General features: G+C 40.2%; 1 protein-coding gene across 1 annotated transcript in view; it reads right to left on the reverse strand.

The window, feature by feature from the left end:
* Positions 1-360: 360 nt before the first annotated feature.
* pcdh19 (protocadherin 19) overlaps positions 361-18,898 on the reverse strand; it is a 52,148-nt gene continuing 33,610 nt past the window's right edge. The window contains 1 exon segment of the mRNA XM_030739460.1: positions 361-3,071. Within this exon segment, the coding sequence (XP_030595320.1) occupies positions 2,512-3,071 (560 nt within the window). The 3' untranslated portion in view covers positions 361-2,511.

Raw genomic sequence — 18,898 nt, forward strand, 5'->3', positions numbered from 1 at the left:
ACAGACTCTGATTTTGCCTTATGCTCTGTATTTCCATTCATGTTTGCACATTTCAATAAGTTGCTGCACCAATTTCCCATTTTCCTTGCAAAATATAAAGAAATGAGGGGTGGTTTGAGACTTTTGCACAGTACTGTGCGTATTTGGTCAGCACTGTGTTTAATACATTTACGCTGTGTTACTGCCCCTACACTAATGTTAATCCTACTGGTGATCTGAGAACTCCTTAGGGTACTCCAAGACACAATGGTTGTTAAGAAGCAGAGGATTCAAATTTCAATTCAACCTCAAACTTCACTGGTGTCAAGTAAAAACAAGGAAACAAAGCAAAGAACATTTAATAGTTTAATTATAAGCTGCTGTATACATTCAGTGATTATTCCGATTTTCATGTTGCCAGAAGCCATGGGTGAGACCAGCAAAACATTCAGCTACAAGATCTAGTTGTATGCAATTTGTCCATTTTCATTCATGTTTTTCCACATTGTACATTGTTTACTGCAAAGCAACATAAAACCACATTGCTGATGTGCAACACGGTTCTTCCCAGACCTTAGTTCTTTCTCGCATGATTCCACCCAGTCTGTTGTGTGGAGCTCATAGTAAGGGAGAGCCCTGTTTTTACCACTGTGGTCTCAACCTTAGCTTTGAGACCAGGAGAACACAGATAGTACGGGGTGACAGCAGTGCTGAGTAAAGCTAATCTGCACATCACAATGCCTTCATCTGAGGCTGAAAAAGTTTTGTTTTTTTTTTTTTCCCACATGATTGGGCCCTATAGGAAAGCCAACCTATTGCACAGATAAAATAGGTGGAACCTCATTACAGCCTGGAGAACACTGGAAGCTGTTCTTTCTCCTTAGATACTAAGATGAAGCAACATCCTGCAATCATTAAGGTTTTGTTTGCATCTTTTTTGGTTTCTTTTGCTATCTCACTCTAAGCTCATTGAACTGACACACTAATGTTGGTGCTGAAATCGCTTTTTTTTTTTGTTGTTGTTGTTGTTTTATTAAATTTTTTTTGTCTTTTTTACATTTTCTGGTAGCCCACACAGAAACTGGATGGCACAAGAACTGACCAATAAGAAACTCTTTACAACAAGGTAGACTGCAAGTCAACAGTTGCCAGGGATCACACAGTAAACAAAAAAAATAATCCAAGTTTTGAACATAAAAAAAACAAAAAAAAAAACTAATCCGGTTCAATATAAAAGCAAAAGACAAATGAACAAAAGCAAGTTAATTTCAAGTATAACTTACTCATAAAATAACTACACAGCATTAAATATTCTCATTATACATTTTAAATTATTTATAAAATATATTTTGGCATATATGTTTTTTTTTATTTTTGTGTTTGTGTAACAAACGCTACTGTAGCTTCAGTTGAACACCAATGTTTATTCATTTTTTTCTCTTGAAACAAAACATTAAAGGGATTGTCACATAACAACAGGTTATTAAAAATGATAATAGTAAACCCTATACAGAGTTTCACATAGCAAGACATGAGTGACGATCCCTTCTATCCTAGCCCCATAGTCAAAAGTCAAAAAAAGTACAAGACCAAAGCACAAAGTCCTAATTTGTGCTCCACTGGCTACAATCAAGGTTGGGCACAGGAGATTTCAAAAGCAGTAATTCTTTTTTTTTTTTTTTTTTTTTTCTTTTTTTCATACAACGCAATTTGATCACAAGAATCTGTCTGTCCCACTTCCTGTATTCAGAGCGGCTTGGCAGACGAGAGTTTAATCAGCTCCATCCGTGATAAAATATAAATACTGTAAGGACCTCACAGTCTGATGACACAAGGATGTCCTCAGGGATATGCAGAGAAAGTTTCTCTTATTAGTCAGGGAGAAGGAGAGATGAGACCGAGAGGCTTCACCTTCCTTCTCCTGAATGCACTGAAAACTTCTGAAGGAGTAAATTGATGATATTTTTGGATGAATCCTGTGTGTATCTGTTGTTTATTACAGTGACGGAACTCTATACAAAGGAACAAAGAGCGATTTTGGCAGCTAAAACAGACTGCAAAACCAAAGAAGGCAAATATCAGTTTGTGATACAAAAGTAGTTCAAAAGGCATAACTGTACGTATGAACTGGCACCTCAGGTGTCCAAACATGTAGCGTCCTGCTTTGGGTCAAGGGCTGGAGAGCTCCACTGGCCGTGTCCATGCAGTCAACAGTAACCTGCCTGTCCACTCACTGCAGGCTGAAAGGAAAAAAAAAAAAAAACTGAACAAAAAGCAAACAAGGAAAAAGTACTGCGACTACAACGAAGCCACATCCACTACTGGGCCTGAGCACACAACTAGCTGAAGCATACTTCAGTTCATCATCAGCCCAAGCTGGGTTTTCAATTTTGTATACTGCAAATGGGTGTGTCTCTCTCTACTGCCACAGCCAGATTTTCTTCTGTGTATACACAGCTATTGCGGGGTATATATATGTGAGTTTACACTGGATGTGTGTATACATGTTGGTGTGTGTCATAGAGTAGCTTGCTAAAGCACAATGTCCTTCAGGCGCTTGCTGCTGGGGGATTCCTTGTCTCGGCCATCGTGGAGAAGTGTGTTGATCTCCCTTACAGCCGGCTCACTGTCCTTCCCCTCCGGCTGCCGCAGCAGGCTGTGGTTGGCAATTCGCTCTGCGTCACGGCATTTAAGTGTGTTGTAGGCAGATGATGGCTTGGACACTGGGCTCTTCAGGTGCACAGGGGAAGTGATGGGACTGGCTGCTTCACGCCCATTGCCAGCTTCACGAATAGCCCCTCCATTCGCCTTGGGGCTACACACCTGAGACTCCTGAGTCCGCTTTCCCTTTATTTCTCCTCGTTCCACATCTTCAGGCCCATCCTTGCCAAAGGTGGCAAAAGTCCTCTTTGTTGTGCCATCCTCATAGTGTGGCACATCCACTGTGGTTGCCTCAATAGACAAGGCAATGACGTTACGAGCGTGCTCAGGTGACTTGGCACGTGCCGGGACTGAAACACGAGGCATCCAACAGCGGTCAGAGTGGCCTAGGATGCGACACTCGTCTTGGCAGTGAAAGCCTTCACTGGGATCTGTGAGGGAACAAAGAGAAACCCAGATTGTTATATTTGTTCTTAAAAACAGTTAATTTCCATCTTTATATTGCATCTCATCCAGATGAAAATTATGATGCATTTTATCTTAACTTATACATAATGAGTTAAGGATTTCAAAATGTTTTTGCAGTGATGCATCCTATCTACATCAGCTCAAGACTCCAGTCCCTTTAACACTACTCCGTGATAACTATGGCTGGATGTTTGGGGCATGTCTAATATACCAATTAAAAGATGTATTGTTAAATCAAAAGTCCATTTGCATCTGTTGTATAATTGTGTTTCCTGTATCAACATTAGATGAAAGGCAGGTTTGAACATTGCAATCAGATATCTCGCAAAGAAAGACACCAGACGAGTTGCGGTGTTGCTGCACGGTTCATATCTCTCTCCCTCTTTGTCTCTGTCATCTGGCGCCGGGTTATAAATATGTAATGATGTTTAACGCTGAAGTGAAAAAAAGATTTGTCTGAGTCTGTATAACTGCGTCTTCTGCATTTTGTTGTTCTGAGGGAAGAACGTTTAAGAACATTTCTGCATCATTATAACAACAAAAGAAGCTGAAGTCTCTTACTCAAACTCAAATACTGTAATTCTTGTTTGTTCTTTAACAGTCAAAAGATCAGTACTCCAAAATCTCATGTAAACACAAGTTTGTTTGTCCTCTGTAGATTTCATTTAGAAAATGGTGGTGGTGTCAGATTTCTAGCATTAGCAGCATATCTTTGAAAAAAAAGAAAATAGAACTTATTTCACAAAATCTCTATACAAAACCGTACTCTTTTCCGTACTCTTTTCCCTGTGTTTTCCCTGTGCTCTGATCTCAAGAAGAAACCTGTAACACACATGCACAATGACATATTTCTTTGCTCCCCTACTGCTTGTTTTACTCCAAGCGAGAGCCATCCTCCTTTCCGGAGGCCCAAGGTGACAAGAAGGGATTGTGAGAGGGATTGCGATCGACCCAAATGCATACACTTACATCTGGCAATCGCAGCTTGACAGATCACCTAATTAAAATCACTAATGATCTGTTTTTCTCCCTCCTTTTCTGCACTCATGAGAGGCACCTCCGCTAAGGCCCTGGGGATCGATATTTAAAGACTGGAGACAGGATTTTTAGGGGCAGATATGCGAGAGTTGTCTCTCATAAAGTATAATCTCATGAGACTGACAGATATGACCAGTTACCACAATATGGTAACTGAATAACTGAATGAGTAAGTTAAGGATATCATGAGCTGTCTGCCAGTAAAGGGAATAAAATTCTGAAGGAGTCATCGCCTGTGGGCAAAAAACATGAATGCCAGCACCAAGATCGCAAGCCGTGAGTAACCAATGTCCATGTGACAGACGAAAATTCCTTTCATTAAATCTGTCTAATTGCGCACAGGCTGGCTCACACAGACATGGTATTCTCTCAAAGGGGGTAAGGATATCCTGTTGCTTACAAGGGTGGCTTTGTAAGAACCATCTTAAATGTAGTTCAAGTACACGTAATTTAATAATATGTATTATTTTTTGAAATATTATTACACAGTATTATCCGCATTATACATAACACAGAAAAATGAGGCTGCTTTATTTAACTATTATACATCTAAACTCGTTTGATGAGGCCGAGAAGAAATAATATGTGAAAAACGAACATTTCCCACTAGTTACAGTCTTGTGATGTATATATGGAAATTTCAATGAATGCTGATTGGTCCAAGGAACTGCAATGGCCGCAATCAAGGAGACAAAAGGCATTGAGTTGGGGGTTTTGTTTAAACATAGCCAATCAAAATGTAATAATGCAATCACAACAGAAAGTTTTTTTTTTTCCAGGTACCAAGAACATAATAGAGGATGATGAATAGAAAATAAATAAAAATTTTAAAAAGCATGATTAGCTTGTCTTTTGCCACGGTACTTTTAAATCCATTTCAAAGCCTTTTTAACCCCGAATAACTGCTTTGTCTGGAACGGCACTTTAAAACGCATGATTTTTTTTTTTTATGTCTTTATTTTGATCGATAGCAATGAAGTGAACATTAAAGATGCATTAAGCATTTTTTTTTTTTTTTTTAGTCACAGAAGCAAAAACATATTTACAAAGATTATGGATTAGTATGAGTATTTACTACTCTTACGGAAAACCTTTGTTTCATATCTATTCAAAAGTTGAGCTCTATATTTAGTAATCTGAAATTTCTCCCAAATTCTTGTTTGACATATTTGACAAAGTAGATCTTTTTCTCCACTGTTTAAAAAATTTGCAAGTATCTTGGTAATGAATGCAATTTCCTCTAAACACTTTGGCTTATTTCTATAGCCTAAAGCACTTTCTAAGGCATGAAAAGACTTGAGGCACAAAGAAACATACACAAGTTGTATGCTCTCTACTGAGCTGTGCGTGCAAATGTGGTGAATGCCATTTCTCTCCTTTCCTTTAGGGGTCTATGAGCGAGCAACTGGGTTATAAATGACATTGTTATGAAAGCCAAGTGCTATTAACACTCACACATCCTGCCTCTCCTCACAGCTTCATAAAACGCAGATGTTGCTCTAAAAGGCCCCCAAAAACTGGAGGAGACTGAATTTAAATGAAAAAAGTGACAGGCCATCGACCTTTAACAAAATGTAATCTCCTCCCATTAAAAGAAAAAAAAAAAACAAGCTTAGTGTAATGGTAAGAGATGAATTAAAGGCTTTTACAGCACTACTTAGATTTGGAAGTCAACAAGTACAGAATAGAAGACAGTGAAGGCCCTCCTGCTGTGAATGTGCATTCAAAGTTATCAGGAAAATAAGCTTGCCAATCAGCTTCAGGAACAGATTTAGAGTAAAGTACAGAGCAGGATGTCACTGGGAACATTTCCGATCCATGATTTAATTCCTATTAATTAAGGAGGTAGCTCCACCAGGAGTTACAAGCAGCATATATATATATATATATATATATATATATATATATATATATATATATATATATATATATATATATATATATATATATATATATATATAATATTGCATATTTCATATGGAAAAGCCAGAGTCTCCTGATAGTGGTGTCCATGTTTTTCTTGTTTGTAGTTACCTGGAATAGCATCACTTTGCATCAACACAGAGAGAAAACCCATGCCATTTCATCTTGCATCTGTTACCTGCTGGCAGCCGATTCAATCCTGTCTATTTGCCTCAATCAGATGAAGGCGTCTGAACTTCGACTTACAGCAGACAGATCTTTAGTTTCAGCGTGGGAATCCCACATCCTGACAAGCTCATTGCTCAGTTTACCCTTGTGCACTGCATATAATGATCCCTTCATGTTATACAGCTGCAGGTGCTATTTGTTTGCTGCTAATGTAGCAAAAAAAAAAAGATTCAGCAAAAGACTAAAATCCACTGACACAAAAGGGAAGGGATGCGTTCAGTGAAGGGCTGCCTCCCTGTATAATTCCCTGAGCTTTCGCCACCTATTCTGCGTCCTGTTTGGCTAAAGCACGGAGTCTGACTTGGAAAACGGAAACGCTTATCCCCCCCAAAAGTAGCGCATACAGCCTCAAGGTAGAAAATGATGATGTAATCCTTTAAAATCAGCATAAGCAGCAGCAAGAAAGAGAATGGCAGTATGAAGGGCCAGAGACAGGGCTGAGTGGATATGAACCAGATTCAGCTGACAAAATCGTCATTCTGTATTTCTTAGTTTAACTACCACAAGGCAACAGGGAATTGCAGTATGACACAATTCAGTCAGTCTGGTTTTACATGATGATGAACCCTAAAAAGAATCATGCACAGCAGCGCAGGAACAGCAGTATGGTATGATAAATCGTTTTACAAAGAATGCCACTTTTGTCTTAAACTACTTTTTTTGTACTTCCTCTATATGCTGACATTTTTGATGTAGCAGAAACAATGGATTTCAACTGATTTATAAAAACAGATGCTACTAAACAGACAGCCAGACAGTATCACAGCTTCCTGTGATGTAGCTGTTATGAAAGGAAATAATGTGGACTAATTTAAACCTCGCTATGCTTTACTTATAGCCTCCACAGACTTTACCAATTCCCTTTGATTTTTTTTTTTTTTTTGCTTGTTTTTCTGTTGTTACCTCATTGTCTTTGATATTAATAACCATTAAATATTCAGTAGCAACACTATCAAATAGTCGAAAAAGGCAATTATTATTCTGCTGTGTTGACTCAAACAGCAACACTGTCATTAAGCTATGTTCCCCTTTTCATTTCACTGTGAGAGTGCAGGTGTAAAATCCAAAAATCTGCACATAATTTATAAATGTGACCGAAGTCCCGAGGACACTTTCTGAGGACAGCCAACAGTTCTTCTGTGTGGCGTACAGAGGGTTTTCATTTGCTGCTAAAATGTTCACTTTTCTGAGCTCATCTTGGTATTCCACAGTATCTTTAACAATGAGAGGGCTGTTTTCTAATTCCTCTCCATATTAATTTTCCATCCTGGCAGTCACATGGCAAAGCATGATTAAATCTAAATTGTTACTACAGAGTCTTGATGGAGCCTGTAATGCAAAAGCTGATGAAAGCGTCACAAGGGAGGGAAAAAAAAATATTGCACCAACCGAACAGAGGGTGACTGACTGTGGTTGGTTAGTGCTCAGAGATCAAAGTATGCTCAAGACCTAACAGGTTTGGTCTTATCCGATCCTAACACGACAAATAAAGCTTAACATCTAGTCAGTCCTAACTACAGCAAAGGACAGTTCTACGGCCAGCTGAGGCTGAGGCTTGGCCAAGCAGCCTCCTACACTACTCACAAGGGAGAGTCCAAGCACTGCTGTCATCCCAGCCAGCCAATTCAGTCTGTGGGCCATAAATCAGCCTTGAGGCTTGGCTCCTGCGGGAGCAGCAAGATGGAGTGTGATGGTCTTGTTTTTACAAACAGTAGAGGGGCACCCTTACTGCGCCACGTAAGCCATCATTCTCTGCACAGCATCGAGTCCTCTCCTTCTCCCTACAGCATCTGGTTCAGTCACATCAAGCTATCCCCCCTGAAACCCTCTAATTCATCCCTCACAGTTCCCTGCACAGGGCCATCCTTTATGCGTCCTCTCCTTTTGTCTTCCTCTTTCATCTAATCAGTTCTACTGTCTCACATACATTGATGTAATTAAATGAATCCTTCACCCAAAAACCTTTCTCTAATTTCTGCCTATCTGTTCAGAATTCCTTCAGTTCTCCCGGTCAATTATTAATTGTCAAGAAAATTAGACACACTGTGTGGCCTTGTTAGTACTGTCTTTTACTGACTGCTGAAGCCTGGGGTTCATAGGGCCTTGGTTATATTTCTGAGCATTAGTAGCAGTCAATTTATCAAGAACAAATTCACTGTCTAATATGTCCAGCACTGCAGAGTGGCTGACAGCTTGTCACTTCTACCAGGCCTGATCTAAGATGGCAAGTTAACTTCATTTTGAGCCACTCTTACAGTTTATTTTCTTTCTAAATGCTTGTCAATAATTGTTCTAAGTGCTAGCAACAGTTCTTGCCAAATTCTGCAAATTTTTACTTCCACTGCATGTTCCTTCCCTTGCTGCTGGCCTATCCAGCAAAGCTAGAGCTTTCTATAATGGGCCTGGGTATAAAGAATGAATTTCCAAAGTGGTGTTGACAAACAATGCACTAGCCTCTAAATTGGTACAAACGGCATCTGTTTAACAGCTGTGTAACAGCAGCGGGATGAAAAAAGTGATCGCTATGCTGTTTTATAAATCACTATGTCATTGCAGAGCACTGTTTTGTTCAAAAGCAGGACCACTAGCCAATGGACTGCTTGATGTAGTGGAAACGATGTGAACTGGCTGTCATTATGACATACGTGGGTGGGCTGGTTTCCATGCCCTGGCAACAAATACTATTTTGCTGAGAGAATTCTCTCACCTTATTGTGCCCTACTCCTACCATAACTGGCTCCTAGAGGTTGCAGTGTCTCAGTAACAGTTTTAAAGGCTCTGAAAGTATTACCCTTGGCTCTGGTCATGAAATAAAGAACACTTGAAGGGGCATGATTTACAGTGGTCAGGTCTTGTTTGAGCAGATATCAGAATTTATGCCCTGGTTTTCATATATTACACGAGCCAGTGACCATTTAACTCTCTCAGCAGGCACTCTGGACTGGATTTAACCCAGACAGAAGGGCATAAAGAACTAAGCCTGGCTGTACACAGCTGTCCTGTGTTAAAGAGGCAGCAGAAAGGTTCTTAACATAGGCTCCATCACCAGAACAATAGACTTACATGTCCACAAAACACCAGAAAACCTCTGGGAAGACTAGTATCACGTCTGCCAGAAAATTAGCCAAATCATACAATATACAGAGATGTGGTAGAGAAAATTACACTCTCACAGTGTACATCCCTCAGTTGACACTAAAATACTTATTATTATCCCACATCCCAATGAGATTTTATTCATGATTCGCTGTTTCAGTCAAACCACTGTCCTTAGGGCTAATTGTCATTGTTAGGCAACTAAGCAAAAATAAAACACTTGGACTTAAATATTTCACATACATATCAGATACTGAAAGGTTATTAAAAGTAGTTTGATTGGAGTTTTATTATATATTTCCTTAATTCTGTAAAGCTAATAACTACAGACGATAAAATAATTTGTACTATGCATGTCGTTTCTTCCGCTGCAAGATAATGATGCCAACCATAACACTTTCATAGGAACAAAGAAATCACTTTACTGTAGTAAATTAGATAATTTTGTGCCATATATAACTTTCCAAGAAAAAAAAACTAATCAAGGATGTAATGCAGTGATGAATTTCATCAGATAAATTTCATTTTTGGATTAGAAGTGTTTTAATATATTAAAAAGGCAATTAAAGTCCAAATCATCTTGTTCACGTAATTTGATGTATTTCCAATTGAAACTGCATTTTATGGCGGGGTGGGGAAAGCTCATGCATGAAGGAATCTTTCAAAGGTTCCAGGGACAAAACTGCAATTTTCTTTGATTGGAAAGCATTGTAAAGCATATAAAAAGCTTTGCTTTATTTCCATATTTTTGTATTACCAACAGAAATTGTAAGAATGGTTATAATGTAGTTAGTGCTACGCTTGGTTCTCTCGGTTCCTGAGAAAACAGATGGTATAATTCACAGTTACAATCTTTGCGATTTTAGTTTAGAAGCAACACGATACCAGTGAAAGATTAAAAGAGTCTTTTTCTAAACTGACTGCATCTGCCGCTGTATGCTTTCAAGTAGTGTGTTTCATGTACATTGTGCTACAATGGCATGGCAAATTTGCCCTTGTAAATTCTAAGCAGCCAAATTGCCCTTCTAATGATGATCTTCAAATTAACCTGTACCCAGGCACTGAAGGCCCCCAGCAACAATACAATACAACCCCTCAAACTCAGCACAGCAGGCTGCCGGCGTCCCTGTTGCAAAACTGGCCCCGCTCCACAATGCCAGCCTTCCAGACCGCCTGCCTGCCTGCCTCTGTCTGCTTGGCTCGTTTCTCCTACATTGCATCTGCAGAGGACATCTTTAAATACACTGGAACAAATGCAGCATTTCTGTGTTTAAGCTTGACCGAGCTAGCGAGCTAATTTGCTCCTAAACCTTGAGTCTGAGAGAAGCAAAGGGGCACACTCTTAAATTACATCAATGAATGGGGTTTGGCGGATAGATGAAAGCTACTGTACATAGTGAGTGGGGATGGAAAGGAGAAGGAGAGTTGGCTTAAAGATAGAAGCACTAAGGACTATTATTATACTGTGTGAAAAACTTTGAGGTAAAAACAGGCGTAAATGTGATCTAAGACTGACAATTAATATTCTTTAATGAAACTGGAAACTCTAATAAAGTATAAAGATTCCAGGAGAGAAAACAGAAAGTGCTAATGTCAAGGCAAGAGCACAGTGGAAGATAGAAAACACTGCTTTGTGTGGTATAGGGCTTTTACTGAACAGGAAGTCCATTTCATTTTTTTTCACAACTACCAAAATTCGAATTGTATTTTTTTTATTATTATTATTACTATTTTTTTTTTTTTGGTGCAAACATTTCTCATAGTGAAAAATGATTACTTTTTCATCTCTTGAGTGTTATTTCTTTTAGCCATCTGAAATGCACACCGGGCAGAAAACCAATATCTCGGATTTCTTCTCCCTCTGTGAACTTCTGCTTTGCCTCAAAAGAGTGGCCTTACATAATTAATACAAAGTGAACATGACTGAATGTGAAGCCACATTACGCTAGCCAGGACTGTTTTATATTCCATTTTATCTTGTCATAGGAGCACCAGCATGGTTCCTACTCTCTTATGTCCTTATGTTTTCCATTTTTTCTTTCCTTTTTGAAAAAAAAAAAAACAAATTTCTCAAAGTACGACACTAAGATTGCGATTGTGATAGTATGCGGTATGATGGGCAAGTTATCAATACAGGAAGAGGAGGTGGGCCACCTTGGAAAAGCAGGTCGTGGCTTGAAAAAGCAAACAAAAAAACAATTCCACTATTTTCTACTGAACCAGAGAGACAGCATCACTTAGCAGCAGATAAAAGAAATAAGAAAAAACACAGCAAGGTCTCCATTGCGTAGAGATGCATTAGATTTCCACCTACTGGGTAGAGGAAAAGCAAGAAGGAGGCCTTCTAACACTTTCTAATGCACTTCCATTTCTCTGTCACAAGGCCAATCTGTTTGGCATCTGGGAGGCATTCTGATTCTCCCCAGGTTCTCCATTATCCACCACAGTGAGCTTTGCACCATGATACCACTTAATATAAGACAGTCACAACCAATGTGTGTAGCATTAGCCGCCCACCTGCCAGCGCTACACTATATAGAGGAGTGTCACTGGTGAGGCAGTCCATGAGAGAGCTACAGCAGTATCTAAGACACAGATTGAAATGGAGGTGGAAGACTGGCCTGAAGAAAAGAGAAAGAACTAATAAGCACATCTTTTCTGATTTAAGGAACATGACTATAGCATACATAAGGATGATAGCAGGGGTCTGACACAGTGGTAGGAATTGGATTTCTCAGCCCTGTGCCACTCATGATAACATGCTGAGCTGTGACATGAAAAGTCCTTATGTGTGGCAAGAGAGCAAGGTGCAGCAGAGTGGAAGTGACAGGTGTCAAAGATCCAATTCCCCTGCTCCTCTCGATCCTTGAGTTCCTTTTCTCTAGAGACAGCTGAGGAACAACTTGCCTGTGGTAAAGCCAAACACCAAGCCTTGACATTCAGTTGCAAAATCCAAGCTAGTTAACCTATGTAAGTGCAACAGAGGAGAAGGAGGGGGAGGAAGGGTGGTATTAGTGGGGGGTCTCTAAGTACTGTGGGTATAAGAGGTCATGGCCTGATTGCTTGCTTTATTTATTTTCTGATGCTGATGTGATCTGAATACAGACGAGCACTGAACTTCTAAGATGAGCTGGAGAATACACAAAGGAGCCTGAGACCCCCTCGCTGCAGATCTTGAGGGGTGGGGGTGGGGTGGGGGTGAGGGGGGGTATGCAGTATATGGCCATGGTCCCTCACCTGTCCTCTCATGCATTCTGATCTCATCCCCCTTAACGAGGACTGCACGAGAAGAGGCACATCATTAAAAGAGCCATTCTGGGACATTTCGGTCTGCTATTAAACGTACAACAACGACCTCTCTCATTACCTTTTATCCTCCCCTTTAAAGAGGGGGGTACAGAGTGGTATAAAAAAAGTCAGATTTGGCTGGCAAGACATGCTTCCACTTGGAAGTGGATTCTCTCTCCCATTCAATTATACATAAAATGAATAACATTAAAACCTCCTGGAATTTATCAAAAGCATTTTTATATATATATTATCAACCCTATCTCTGCAACTAAGCAGATTAATGTAACAGTTACTGCAGTATTTACAAATGTTTCACACTAACCTGATTTTACATAATATACTAATGTGATATGATAATTAGGTTAATGCCCAGAAAGATATGTGGCAGCCTTAAGGAAATATCTTATTAGCAGCACATGCAGAAATAGAGGGCCTTTGTGAATGTTTTTTAATGCTGATAAATTTACTTAATTTGATTATCCACCACCGCCAGCTACACCACAGTGTAGAAATATCACTCTGAGTCAGTTCAGTTCTTGACCTTTTGCACCAGTGAACTAAGTCCAAACAGACTGAATACACTCTGTGTATGCCAGAGTAGTTCAGATTGAACTTGATGTGGTGTGCAGGTTATTTGCATTATAATTTAATCTTAATCAACATAGAAGACCCCCTTTAAGAGAGCAGTATGCGCTCCTTTAATCTGAATCACTAGGGTGCATGTTAATTCACTGAGTCATAAATAAACAGAGCACAGAGGATTATGAAGACACGTCGAAAGACAAAATGCCTGCAAGGACTAGTGGAACCTGATGGCCAAGAAAAGGCTGGGGGGGATGCTATCTGCATCCACGCACAACTCAGCAGCTTCCCCCTCTCCGTTACTGTGATCTCCCTCTTTCATCAATAGTTTATAATCTGGGTTACTAGCAACCACACGGTGCCTACCACTGTTGAGGCTGACTCAAAATGCTCAATTACAACACACTGAGCTCATCTCTGCAAGGTCATCTAGGGGTCAAAGAGGGGAACACTGACGCTAATTGGTAAATGGAAGATAGTAATGATAGTGGTGGTTTTCCATGACTTCCCTTTAACCTCTGTTTAACTTCTGTTAAGTCCAAATCCAATGAACACAATCTTCCATGCTGTTTTATAGCATATGCAAAGTTTCAAGAAGAGATATCTGCATTTCAAAAGTACAATGCTACAGAAAAAAAAAATCACTCTCACTGAATATACATGAGGAGAGGAAAATATGGAAATATTATAGCACTCTGCCTGAGGTAGTAACCTTTTGTTGCCACAACTGAGAAGGACGACATAACTTTACATATTACTGTTACATATTCCATCTGAGCTATAATATTGTCACGAGAAAGAAGGTGATGAGAACTAAGATAAAAATCAGGATGGAGAAGACAAAGGCAACTGGGGGTAGGAAGTAAAATTAAAGAAAAATAAAACAGATGAAATCGCAAATGGATTGAGGAGGATGGAGGTGTAGTGTTTTTCCCACAGAAAGGAAGTAATAGGGGTTAAAAAAAAAAGGAGAAATGCACATTGCTGCAGCGCAGGAGACCCCCCTCCTCCCCTTCCTCCCTTACCCCAGCTGCAGTGATAAATGTCTCTTTGTATTCTGGACAGAAAACTGTGGGCTACAATGTACTTGTCAAAAGACAGCTGATTTTCCCCTTAAACAGAGCAGAATATATTCTTAATCTTTCCTTTCACAGAGGGTGAAGATAAAAGAAAGGCCTTGTGCCAAGACACTTAAAGCCCAGAAAATCTCTCTCCATTCATTCACTACACGTTAGTGTGGCATGCAGTTATGAATGTGTTCCTGTGTGTACATATATAAATATATGTGTGTGTCTGTGTGTGTTTGCAGCAGGTGTAGATATAGCATGTGCAACTGCATGCTTTGTACTTTTCCTAAATTCTCAGTATCCTTAATCCCCGCAGTGAAGCCATAGTTCCACTATGAGGGCTCCTAAATGGAAGTCGGTGCTACAGGTAATGGAGCTGATTATAGCTATCTGGGCTATGGGCCAGCTGCCAGACTCTGCCCTGCCTGGAGGGAGCACAGGCCGCCTGGTGTCTGATATCCTGGGATCCCTGTAATACAAGCCTTGCTTTGGCAGTCACTCTGTGACTATCCTGCCCACTTCCAGCCACACACCAAGGGTCCTTTGAGTTTGTCTATGTGTATAGTATGTCCTCATCAGGCTGTTTACTCAACAAAGTATCAGTCTAGATTTGTACAATTTCAGCAACAAAGCTGTGGTAAGTCATGCTTTTAAAGGAGTTTTGTGGGGTCATGATAGGACCTCATCAGGATCTGCTTCAGAGTTATACTATCTACTGTTTTCTAAACAAGGCGTGGAATGTTTTGGGTGGCCAACTTACTCAAACAAATACATTCCTGACACCAACAGACAACAATGGCTATTTAGCTGGGAATGCAACCCCCCCTTTCAGCTGACCAGCAGCCAGCAGAGTTAATATAGTAAAGTCTCACAATTAGGATATTTAGAATAGTGCTTCCAAGGCAACACAGAAAAAGTCTTAAAGTCCATAGAATAAAGCATAGTCTATCATGCTATGAGTGGCTCAAATGCCAGTTCACTTGTATTTTATGGCATGACCGTGCTGTGATTAAGACTTGGTTAATCAAAAATGTGACTTGGGGAGGTTTACTCACCGAGTCACTTGGGGGAACTTTGTCATCATATCATTATGTCTACCATAAAAATCACTTGCAAAAAGTTAAAAAATAAAATAAAATAAAGACCTCTCAGTTAAATATTTGATGGTTCTACCCTCCTCAAATTTTGTTGCTCTAAAATAAAATCACATAAATTCCTCTTTCTTTCCTGCCAGTTTCTACGACTTCTCGAGAACTTTGTCAGGGGTAACTGCTGAAATGTCACTGCTGCCCTTGTGAGGAAGCGTCTATAACTTTCCCTTCACAGAAAACATTTGATGAAACATGGGAATGGGAAATTGAGTACATTTAAAAAGTACATTTAACGGAGATGTAAATGAATACATTTAAAGATAAATTACATCGCTTAATGTGTGTTTACTCCAGTTTTTGCAATTGCTGCATCATACTGTGGAGAGTGGCTGTGAGTGAAAACTTAAATGACAAACCCCATTGCAAAGAGGGTTCTTTGGTAACCCCAAAGTGGGTGTTATTATTATTATTATTGTTATATTATTACATATTTTTTATAAAATGAAGTAATGAGTAGAGTGTTGATGTCACTGTCCCAGAAAGATGTGTAAAATGCTTTTATTCTAGTTATGTAATTATATAATTATTGTGAATAGATTTTTTTTTTTCCATTACGTTTGATTTCAGTACTAATGAGGCCGCAGTCCTCGAGTCACACAGCCCTCTGTTTTAATGCAAAGTGTTTAGAAATGCTTGCTTTGTATTTCAGTGGAGAAGGGGTCATGACATGTGGTGATCTCAGAGAATTAAAAAGACAATACCGCTGTTATGAAAATGGCTGCTACCTCTACAAGGACTCGAATCAATCAGAGCCACAAAAAGCAGGTAGACTGCAGACACACACTAGCTCTGCTCCTTGCAATTCACTCGATTTCCCCCAACTCCTAGTATTTCACTCTTGTGCCATCTCTTTATCGTCCCCCCCCCCCCCCCCTCTCTCTTTCCCATTCTTTCCCTGATTAACCTTTAAAGACACACACACTTGCAGCCTCACACACACACTCAATACACTGTGTACACACTCTCAAACAGGTTTAAAATTCAGGTACGCTCTCCTCTCTCTTTATTACACACTCGGCCCCCATCAACTTCTGCACATTCCTGTTCTTATCTCCTGTTCTCTAATCTCCTCCCTCTGTCGGATCATCCTGATCCCCCTGTTTTCCCATCTGCTGTCGATTGGGGCCCAGCTTTGCTAGGTGTTCAACAAACAACGGTGATTCACTTGGTTTCTGCGAGATTATTAACACACCTAGCATGCCACAGCATCATGAATAAGCAATGGAGATCCGGAGCCCTATTTTCTCTCTGCCTCTGTGTTTCCTCCCTCTCTCTCCCCCCTCTCTCTCTCTCTCACTCTCTCTCTCTGCCCTGCCGCGTTGTGAACTGAATGCCAGGATTGTCTAGAAAATGAGCTGTCAGTGGAGGGCCTGCAATGAGATACATCAGGCTCATTGTGAGCCCTAGAAAATAATGAACTATTCCATTTCTCTCTCTGATATGTTCAATACGCTATCCATGACAAGTGCAAAGAGATAAGCAGTCCCCTCTTGAGCTGATTAAATACACTGGGTATATTCAGGAGAGCTTTGGCAGAGTGTAGGTTCGGGGGATGCCATTATAGTATCATCACATTTACTATATGTTTGCAGTTGATGGTGGAAATTAAGATTTGTTGCTTGCACATTTTGTTTGTATCTGTGGTAGCTGAGAAGGAGCAGCTAGAGGTACTCCCTGTAAAAGTTAGCAAAAAGCATCCCATTTTGCTCTGCTCTTCTTTGGGTGTCTTAATATTTTTGATATAAATTATTGGTTGTCTTCTTCACAGTGTGATACGTAAAGAAAAAAATCACATCCTTAATTTGAACTTCTTTACCACGTGCAAAGATCAACATTAGTCAGCTCTGTTTCATATTACTAGATATAATTACAATATGACAGAGCCAAGACTTCACAGTCACACACAATTTTATGCAGCGATGTAAACAAGATAAAAAAAAAAAGAAAAGAATAAAGATGAGCACAGATGGACACAGCATGAATGACATTTTATTTCCATCTTTTTCCTTAAGTCTCCACACCTCAGAGGCAAATCTGCATCCAGGTTGTTCATTACAGAGTTCACTACACCTGCTCGCGAGCGTTCTCTGGTGTGCTTGAGCATGCGAGGTGTTTGCACTCTATCTTCCTTATGCTTGTAATGCACTGAGCTCTTTGTCACTGTCAGCCATTTTACCTCCACTGGTTCCACATTAGATTAGACAAATCCAAATCAAATGGATGGTCCAGTATAGAGTTTATATGTTAATCTAATCATGAAGTATCATAGCGCAACACGTGTCGTTGCCAGTCTAATCACACAAGAATTTTGATGCGTAATTCAATCAAATGTTGTTTGAGAATCAGTCAAATCCTCTAGCACATACACAGTTACCTTGGAGTGAGAGAAAGGGAGAAAAAAATCCTTCCCACCGTCAGAGAGATTGTTTCTTTTGCCTCCTTTTATTTTCTCTCACTAAGACTGCTTACTAGACTCTCAGCTCATCTCTCAATCTCTGTCTCCCTCACACACACAGACTCTCTCTCTCCCCTCTCCCCTTCTCGTGTTGTCAGCACAGCCCTGTTCCCGTTGCCTTCCTGATTCTGACACCTGTCAGCATTTCGTTAGTAGATCAGAGAACTGCAAACTAGAAATGTTCCCGGCGTGTGAATTTAGGGCAAGTTTGCAGCAGGACATGTGAGATGCCTTTACTCTTTCTTTAATTCAACAGGGAAAGGGAACTGCTTGACTGGCACAAAGTTGGAAGATGTGGTTGGAGATGTTTGCAGTCAGTAGATGGAAAGAGAAAAAAAAAAAAAGGATGGAGAGACATATGGAGGAGAGAGAAAAAGTGAGGGGGGGGAGCTGAAATCAATTAGGAACAGTGAAACCCTGTGGATCTGGTGATGGAAGAAGGGAATATGGAGAATTTTGCAGCCCACAGGAGGGGCTTCCATTCCTGGGTTCCAGCTTCAGGCACACACCATAGGGAGCTAACAGATAGATGAGAGATATTCTCTGGAGGTGGAGGCCAAGGAATATGTCAAAATAAAAGAGGCGCTTTCCCTGCTCTGGCTAATTGAGCAGTCTTGGATCCTTTGTGTCTAATAAGCCAAGAGGAAGGGATTTATCTGAAGAACACTTGCACACTGACCTGGATACAACTCCAAATCTGAACCTCACAAAATCTAAACCCACAAAACTGGACACTGTAAAATGACATCACCCATCACCCGCACCCCCCACACATCACCCACCCCCCCCCCCCCCCCCCCCCCTCCTCCCCCATTCCCTCCTGCAGAGATATTTTCAGCAATTTAACAATACATGAATCTTAATCCTTGAAATCCATGGCTCATCCATATCCATATGAATTAAAGTCTGAGCTATGACAATCAAAGGATGTCAAGAAAAAAATAGATTAAGCTCCCTTT

This window comes from Archocentrus centrarchus, chromosome 10, assembly GCF_007364275.1.
Source record: "Archocentrus centrarchus isolate MPI-CPG fArcCen1 chromosome 10, fArcCen1, whole genome shotgun sequence".
Classification (NCBI taxonomy): Eukaryota; Metazoa; Chordata; class Actinopteri; order Cichliformes; family Cichlidae; genus Archocentrus; species Archocentrus centrarchus.